At 43.2% G+C, this 8,871-nt stretch overlaps 1 protein-coding gene across 1 annotated transcript in view; it reads right to left on the bottom strand.

Moving 5' to 3' along the window:
• Positions 1-6,292: 6,292 nt before the first annotated feature.
• TFAP2E (transcription factor AP-2 epsilon) overlaps positions 6,293-8,871 on the bottom strand; it is a gene marked incomplete at its 3' end in the record, with an annotated part of 73,550 nt that continues 70,971 nt past the window's right edge. The window contains exons 6-7 of the mRNA XM_081334413.1: positions 8,125-8,266; positions 6,293-6,581 (exon numbers count right to left, since the gene is read on the bottom strand). Coding sequence (XP_081190539.1) covers positions 6,293-6,581; positions 8,125-8,266 — 431 coding nt within the window. The remainder of the gene's footprint in view (positions 6,582-8,124; positions 8,267-8,871) is intronic.

Raw genomic sequence — 8,871 nt, 5'->3', positions numbered from 1 at the left:
CCTCTCAACAGAAGCAACTCTGGGTGGCATATTTAGAATATGAACTTAAGGTTTTCTTTTAAGTCAACATTTTCCATTTTCAGTTGCTTGGTCTTGAAATTGTGACAAGATTCTTGTTTTCCTTTGCCCTTTCTACTCATTGTCACCAAATGTTGGGAGTCGTAGTCCCAACATATCTCAAGGGTGGTCACCGATATAACTGTAGCGGTTCTTTCTGCACCGAAACAGCGACGACCAATTTCCAGCGCTGTTAGTTCTCTCCCCTTTTCACCTTGAATTAATGTCACTCCTTTAATCGGCCTTTTAATTAATTTCACCGTGGATCCCAGTGGCTTTCTGCGTATTTTGTCATCAGCCAGAAGTCACAGATGCTAGGATGACACTTGAGTTTTTTGGTCATGGTTTCTGTTCATTAAATATTGGGTTGAAAAATGTGTTTTGAACAGAGCTGCAAGTCAAGATGATCTTGGTTGTGGATCAAAGGAAAGTGAAAAGAAACTCAATGCACATTTTTTTTGAAAGTAAGTGTGTCTTGTGTATTGCACAAAGAATTGCCACTATTAAATTGGATAGGCACTCTGTGTGTGTGTCTGTGTGTGTGTAAGTGTGTGTGTTTGTTTCATAGCTGGTCCTTCCCGACAGGCAGGTGATAGTTTTATGTATATTAATGATTTCACCACCACCCCCCAAACAGCCTGGTGGAGTTGGATTAGAATGGAACATATGTTTTGCCTCAGGGCAACGGACCAACTACGAAATCCCCTCTGACTCTATAGATATGGGGATATGTTATACTGGAAAAAGGCAGAGTTGCAAGCATTGGGGGGGGGGGGAATAAAAATGTTCCTGCATTAAGGTGCAGACAAAGAACTGCCCAGTTCTCCCAAGCCATTTATGTAAATAGAACACTTTTTTTTTACTTTATCCTACTATTTTTGAATGGGGAAAAATCAACCTTCCAAGTTTTGCTTGAATTTCACTTGGATTTTTTTTATTTATTAAGAATCTTCTCTTCCATTCTCCTGATTGATTCAACCTTGTGTGTGCTTGTTTTGAGCAAAAAGAGAAACAGCTAGAGGCAAAATACAGGAAATAAATCACTGCCATTTGTAATTGAAGTTAGTTATATATGCAGCAGAAGCTTTTACACTCCATGATTTCAAGAAGGAGCAATTGCCAATATCGGACCTGAGTAAAAAATAAATAAAAAGTTTATTGTATTTGTTTATATTAAATTTATATGCCACTCATCTCACTTTGCAAAGCAATTCTAAAGTTGCTCTAGCTGAGCTTGGGTGTGTGGTGAAGTTTCAGGTGTACCCTTTAGAACAGACCTCCCCAACCTTTTGGGCACCAAGGGACCAGTTCAGTGGAGAAAGGTTTTTCCACGGACCAGAGAGTGTGTGGTTTTGTGTGCTGCCTGCATCCCACAGATGGAGCTTTGCTTGTTTGTGCGGACCGGTTGGAGACCCCTGCTTTAGGAGTTGAGAAGTGCAGTTCAGGCTGTTTCAGTTGTCCCATCTCAACATCCACACTTTGTGGACACCCTTGTCCCACCTGCTAATTTTCCAGAGAAGATGCCTTTAATTCAGAAAGTAGCAAACATAAAACTAAGAAGTCACTGAGAATCCGATGCTGCCTGTCCTCCTTTTACAACCACTTCAATTCTTGGCCATCAGCTCATTTGGAGGGCAGTACTTCTCATAGTTTACCGATGTATTAGATTGGGATGACCAACCTTGGCAACCTCAACTCCCACAATTCCCCTGCCAGCCATAGTGTTAGATAAAAGAGAAAAATCTGCTATTGGACTTGGATTGCAATTTCCACACCATGCATATTTTTAAACAGACTGCATTTCTCTTTTGGTCTCCCTTGGCCATCTTTGCAAAAAATGATTGATCTTTTCCCCTGATCTACAATATCGAATGTTCCTATGGTGCTCCCAGATGTGACAATGTTATCTTTATTTCCATTGCTAATAAATCTGGGGGCAAGTCCTCTGCCTTCTTCTCAGCAAAGCTCCCTTCTCTGTCAGATCAATTTGCACTTTGCATATAGGAAAAATTTGACTTTTTTTTTGTACCACTATACCTTGCTTTGCATTGGCTTGTGTGAAATGGCAGCCACCAATTGGGAACTCCATCATTGTGGAGAGATCGCCTTGAACTCCTGACCAGTCTTATTTGATTTTTCCCACCCTGCCTAGCTTGGTGTTATCAGCAAAATGGATCCACTTTGGCTTGTTGAAAATGGACCCCTTGCCATTTACCCTCTGCAAGGAGTCCTCAATTGACAACACTTAGTGACCACTTAAAGTTACAACAGACCCTGAATAAGGAACAACTCAGATTTTTAAGTTCTGACAGCCAGCCCTGGTCAAGTGATCCCATTTGGGGTGCTTGGCTACCAGCCCACATTTTACAGCCATTTGCAGCATTCCATGGTCACATGATCACAATTTACAGCATCTGGTTTCTGGCAAAAAAAAAAAACTGCCTGTAGAGAACAATGGGTTCACTTAACAACCATGGTATTCACTTAATGACCATTGCAAAAAAAGGTCATAAAGGCACGGTCATGTGATTCTCTGCTTAATGACTGTCATGACTTGGGGGCTCAATTACAGTTATAGATCGAGGACTATGTGTAGTTTAGAAAAAAGTTTAAAACATCAGTCCTGAAATAGATCCTTGGAGAGGGACCCCAGGATGAAATACGTTCTTCCTTTTCTGCATCATGGGGCGAAATTGGTTGCTAGGGAGCAATGGGATAAAATACTGCTGTTTTTAATGTCGTACAACCACCAGTTAAAAAGTCCAAGAAAAATGCCCTTCATTGATGAAAACTGATCATTCAAGGAAGCAGTGTGTTGAATAACCCCCAAGGCACCAACCTGCCCTTCGTATTAGCCCCCTCCACCCCCGCCGCCTCTGCTCTTCCCACCCACCCCTCTCCCGGCCACAGACCTGCTCTGGATTCCAGGTCAGGAAGGTTTTTGATACAGAGGCTGAAACAAGCCTTGTCCAAATCTTTGTTAACAAAATTAGCCACTCCGGAAGTGGCAAATACTTGTAATCCCAGAATAGGCCTTTTCATTTTAAAATGAGAGGAAGGGGGAAAATCAGCCCTCACATTGACATTCAAGACTTTCCTCCCTTCCTCTGGACAGCTGGCTCCAGTTAAGCTACATGAATGCACTTATTGGATAACTACTTAATAGCACATTAGCGCTGGACCAAATGGCTCAGAACGTCATTTTCCATTTTCAAGATGGCTCCATTTGCTGCAATGCCTTACAGGGTTGAGGGTGGGGAGCATCAGAACTAGGAACAAAACGTGCTGGTGGGACAAGGAGAGAACCAGCAGAAGAAGCTGACTCTCTTCTAAACCAGCCATCTGGGTTTGCACAGCTTGCAAACATGGGTTGTGTGCATGTGCACTTGCACACATACTCATTACATCTGAGCCGTCTCAGCACATTGTGATAATTAAGCCATTCCAGGTAGTCTTCGAAGTGCAACTGTAATGGAGCCTGCCCATAACGGTCGTAAAAGTCGTGAAGGTCGTAAAGTGACCATATGACTGATCGGATTTAAATCATGACCTTTTTTCTTGCAGTGATTGTTAAGTGAACCCTTTGTTTGCTATGAGACGTTTCTGCCGACAATCAGAAGTAAATGCTGGGGTTTTTTGCAAAAACGTTGTAAATTACAGGCATGTGACTGCGGGACACTACAAACAGCAGTGAATGTGGGCCAGTTACCGAGCTCCTGAAATACAGTCATGGGATTGTGGGGAATAACCATCGGAACTTTACAACTCAGTTATAAGTTTGGGGGGATTGTTGTAACTTCAAACAGCCGATAGGTGACCAGTAGTAAGTCAAGAATTATCTATAGACTGTTCAGTGAGGTGTTTATGTTGTACAAATTAAAATCATTTTCCCCATAGCTAACTTTTATACCTCGCAAAGTCCAGCATCTCATTGTTATTATTCATAATATACAGGTCCTCTGCATTTAGCAACCACAATTGGGACTGGCAATTCAGTCGTTAATTGAAGTGGTCGCTAGTGAAACCATGACCATGCTTACAATCATCAGCTTTCTTTTGCTTTGTGGACCTGCACAGGGCATAACTGCTGAGATTGGTCGTGTCGTTTTATTCATTGTTGGTGTAACTGCAAATAGCCACTAAACTGGGCGGTTGCCAAATGAGAACAACCTGTACTTTGACATTTCGTTGTTCTGTGTTTGTATTCTATTCACTTCTATTTCCACTACAACACAACAGCTCTCTTCTGTGTTTTAATTGTGAAGTATATACTGTAACTGATTTGAGAAGAAGCCTCATTTTGCTTGGAAAAGTCATAGTGTTTTAGATGACTGATGGAGAGAAACCATCTGGCTTTGAAATGTGGGAGGAAGGAAGGAAGGAAGGAAGGAAGGAAGGAAGGAAGGAAGGAAGGAAGGAAGGAAGGAAGGAAAGATAGGGAGGGAGGGGGAAGGGAAGGGAAGGAGGATGGGTCTATCTTCTGGCATTCGTGTTTCAGTTGGCACAAGGTCTTTGTTATGGTCCCCATCACTAACCACTTGGGGTCCCTACTGAGCTTTGGGCAATTTAGATTGCATCACCATTTGGGAAGATGTGACTCAGCACTTTCACAATTCCATTAGGGGTGGGCCACAAGAAGCCCTACGGCCGTGCCACATATAACAACACACACACACACACACCATCACCACCTTGCTTTGATGCCCCTAGTTTCTTTTCCAACCTCATTGCTGAATTGTAGCAATGCAATTTGTCACTCTTTTTTAAACAGGAAATGTCTAGACTAGCTGCTGTATGACATTAGGATAGGCGTATAAAACTTTACAAGAAAACCTGAATCGCTCCCCTCCCCCTTGCGCCATTTACTGCCATAGCAAAATACAAGTCTGGAGAGGGTTGCAAATAAAAAGAGATTTTATTCAGATAATGGTGACATTTTTGGTTTGGTTGGAATTCATACATTACTGCAGCTTTTCCAGAGAAACCATAGGAAGTACAAAAGGCAGAAAAGGGGGAGGAAAATCCAAATCTGCTAAAATGTCTCTTCATTTATTTGCATTGCAAACTGTAGTCCATGCTACCCTGTTTTGCATCCAAAACCCTCATTCCCAAAAATTGCAAGGACTGACTTTTATTTTTTCATAATAATAATAATAATTAAAAAAAATCATAGAAGTCTCAACTTAAATCATTTTAAATAATGTACGCTGGACATGTTAAAACTTTTTTTTATTTCTTTAATTACACATAAATAAATATATACAGATTTCGTTACAGTTCGATTTGGCCTCTCCTGCAAGGGCTAGTCTTGTGCTTCAAATCAAATGATTAATTTATTGTTCCCTTATTTAATATTAATAGCACTATGAATGTTTTAGAACTTGGGAGGGGAGGCTAGCTTGGACCACCTCCCTCTTTTTCAGTCCGGAGAAGCTGAAACGACACTTTGCTAGAAGAGATGAGGCCTAAGAGCAGGGGTCTTGTCCCCTTTCGTGTTGGGGTGGGGGCTGTCAAGATGGCTCTGTCAGCACCTCTACCATGAGGTCTAACTGGACCCAAATCTGTAAACAAAATTTTAGAATATTTTCCATCATGGGATGTTTTATTTCGCCGTGAAACTGTAGCAAAGGAAAGCCACGTGAAACTTTAGGATTGGCGATTCGTAAGTTTGTGATTAAAAGCCTCTCACTGGTACAGTTGTCTGGACCTGACCTGCTACATGAGTCAAAAAATTCCAGTACTCTTTGACTCTAAGCAAGCTTTGATTCTGAAAGGTTCTCCTCTAGATTCTACCCGAAGACCTCTTGGTCTTGGTTTGCTCCTTTGCAATGCTGCCTGGAGCCACCCCCACCTTTGTCCGAGCATGGACTTTTCCAAAGGAACGCCATAAAATCATCAAAATAATTGCACATATTTGCCAAGGCTTCCAGTCTCTCCTATGGAAAAATCAGATGGGTCAACCCAAAGCACTAACTAATTTCTTCTCGTCGTGAGATTGGCTCGCCCTCTTCTTCTTCTCCTTCAATCTTCTCTTTTTCATTGACTTGGTTTCAAAAATGCATCCCTCGCAGTTCGGAAAAACCCGGCAGGAGAGAGAAGGGCTCATAATTTCCCTCCTCCTGTCCCTGCAACACTTCCAAGAGCGTTGAAGGACCTTCCCGTCTCTCACGTCCTGGAAATGGGAAGGAACCCCCTCCGATGGGGAGACGTGGCGGGTCACTGCCTGCCGAAGGGGTCATTTCCGATGCTTCGCCTCCTTTTCTGAGGTTTTGGAGTCGCCAACCGAGTGACCGTTGCCCGTGCTGTTCATGAACATTTTGTCCAGTCCTTTCAGGGACTCCACCAAGTAGTTCTGGAAGGCCGTGAGAGCCGCGCAGATTGCTGGCCCTCCGAAACCATGGGTTATTAAACTGAAGTGCGTCAAGCAGCTTTGAACGCCAGGCTCCAAGATGAGAGTTGGGCGGCTGTTTCCCAGCGGGGAGCGATCCTGAGCCATCAGGTCAGCAAACTCTTTGCAGATTTGCCTGGAGTGGAGGAAAAAAACAAAAAAAGGGGGGGGGAGAGAAATGGGATATTTAAGGTGGGAAGAAGGGCAGGTGTAATCTTGTAGCTGCCATTATCCTCATTCTGACAGCCACCAATTGCTGGTATACCCCTGCAGGCCCTCCCAGGTTTATTTCCCGCCCTTTTCAAAGGACCTGCAGGCTCTTTGCCCAGGCTTTTTGTGCAGGTGGTCCTCGACTTACTGGAACTAGAATTTCCATTGCAAAGCAGCGCAGTTGTTAAGTGGGTCGCATCCCATTCGACGACCTTTTTGCTAAGTGAAACACTGCAATTGTTCAATGACTCGTGCAGATGTTAAACGAATCTAGTTTCCCCTCCTTGAGTTTCCTTCTCAGAAGTTGGACGGGGGGGGGCAGGGGGTGTTTGCAGATGGCGGTCACGTGACCCCGCCCCCACGATGCTGCAGCTCTCCTAAATACATCCTGGTTGCCAAACGCCTGAATTTCGACAATGTCGCCGTGGCGATGCTGCAATGGCTGTAAGTGTGAGGACTGGCTGGAAGTCACTTTTCCCAGTGCTGGCGTAACTCCAAACAGTTGTAAAATTAATGGTTACAGAATTGCAGAATGACAGAGCTGGAAGGGACCTTGAAGGTCTTCTAGTAGTCCAAGCAGGAGGCCCTAGACCAGGGGTAGGCCACCTTGGCTCTTTTATGACTCGTGGATTTCAACTCCCAGAATTCCTGAGCCAGCTTGGCTGGCTCAGGTTGCCTACCCCTGCCCTAGACCATTCCAGACAAATGGGTGTCCCGTCTCTTCTTAAAAATCTCCACTGGTGAATTGTTCTAACTGACATAAAATTTCTCCTTAATGCTAAACTGGATCTCTCTTTGATAAGCTGCATCCAGTACTTCTTGTCCACTTGGTTGTAGTATAGATGGAGCACCACCTGTATTTTTAACGATCAGTGCAATGGAGAAGTCTGTATATTTATCATTTGCCACCTGCAACTAGTCCTACCCTTCCATGAAATATTCCCAATATTTTATTAAGGTTCTTTTATAATATAAAATAAAGGTCAATTAAAATAAAAAGGTGGTGAAGGATAAAAGAAAGTAAGGTGGGGGGAAAGGCGTTGACTTCTGACTCTTTCCAGTACAGTACAGTGTAATAGAAACTAGATTTACAGCCTTTACTTTTTGCATTACATTTAGTTACAATAAACCATTTCTGTAACTAGGCAGTTATTCGATCTTCAAACTAAAGTCTGTATTTTTTTCTTTCTTTTTTTTTTACTATTTTGCGTATAAAAAAACAGAAGTGATTTCCCAGTGGAAACAGGACTGAATAAAATCTTCTCTTTGTTTAAAACAGCTTACTTTCCACCAAATCCACTTATTCCCATCAATTTTTTCCCATTGTGAGAAATAATATAGCTTTCTACGAACACTTATTGGGTTTTCTGCACTGTCATCATGTGTAATTGCTAAAACATGAGCCTTATCCTTCAAGCTGACTTTGATGTTAACGTGCCTTCCACCACAGGTGGGATCCTGTTACTTACTTGGTTGCTAAAAGCATGTTTTTCCGGGCGTGGAGCTCGCTGGGATCCGAGTGCTGGCGGCAGAGGTATTCAGCTGCTGCCTTGGCTGGGAACTCTGTTTCGCACACATAGCCAAAGTCTCGAGCGAGATGAACAGCTTCCCCTGGAAAATTAGAGCACCCATAAGAAGGAAAATCAAGCTCGGATGGTACAGATAGTCTCAACTTACGACCACAGTTGGGATCAGACTTTCCATTGAGTTTTGCCTCATTTTACGACTTTTCTTGCCACAGTTGTTAAGTGAATCACTGCAGCTTTTAAGTTAGTAACATGGGTGGCAAGCGTATCTGGCTTCCCCATGGACTTTTGTTTGCCAGAAGGTCGCCAAAGGTGATCACATGACCCTGGGACATTGCAAATGCACGCCAGTTGCCAAGCCTCCAAATTTTGATCCCGTGGCCACAGGGATGGCGCAACAGTGCTAAGTCACTTTTTTCAGTGCCACTGAAACAGAATAACAGAGTTGGAAGGGACCTCGGAGGTCATCTAGTCCAACCCCCTGCTCCAGCAGGAGACCCTGTACCATTCCAGACAAATGGTTGTCCAATCTTTCTTTCAAAACTTCCAGTGTTGGAACATTCACAACTTCTGGAGGCAAGTTGTTCCATTGATTAATTGTTCTAACAGTCCTTGATTTTAGGTTGCTTTTCTCCTTGATTAGTTTGCATCCGTTGCTTCTTGTCCTGCCTTCGGGTGCTTTGGAGAATA

Source organism: Vipera berus, assembly GCF_964194415.1.
Source record: "Vipera berus genome assembly, chromosome: 9".
In the NCBI taxonomy this organism is placed as follows: Eukaryota; Metazoa; Chordata; class Lepidosauria; order Squamata; family Viperidae; genus Vipera; species Vipera berus.
Note: the sequence above shows the minus strand (reverse complement) of the source record. Positions and strands in the feature narration are given on the sequence as shown.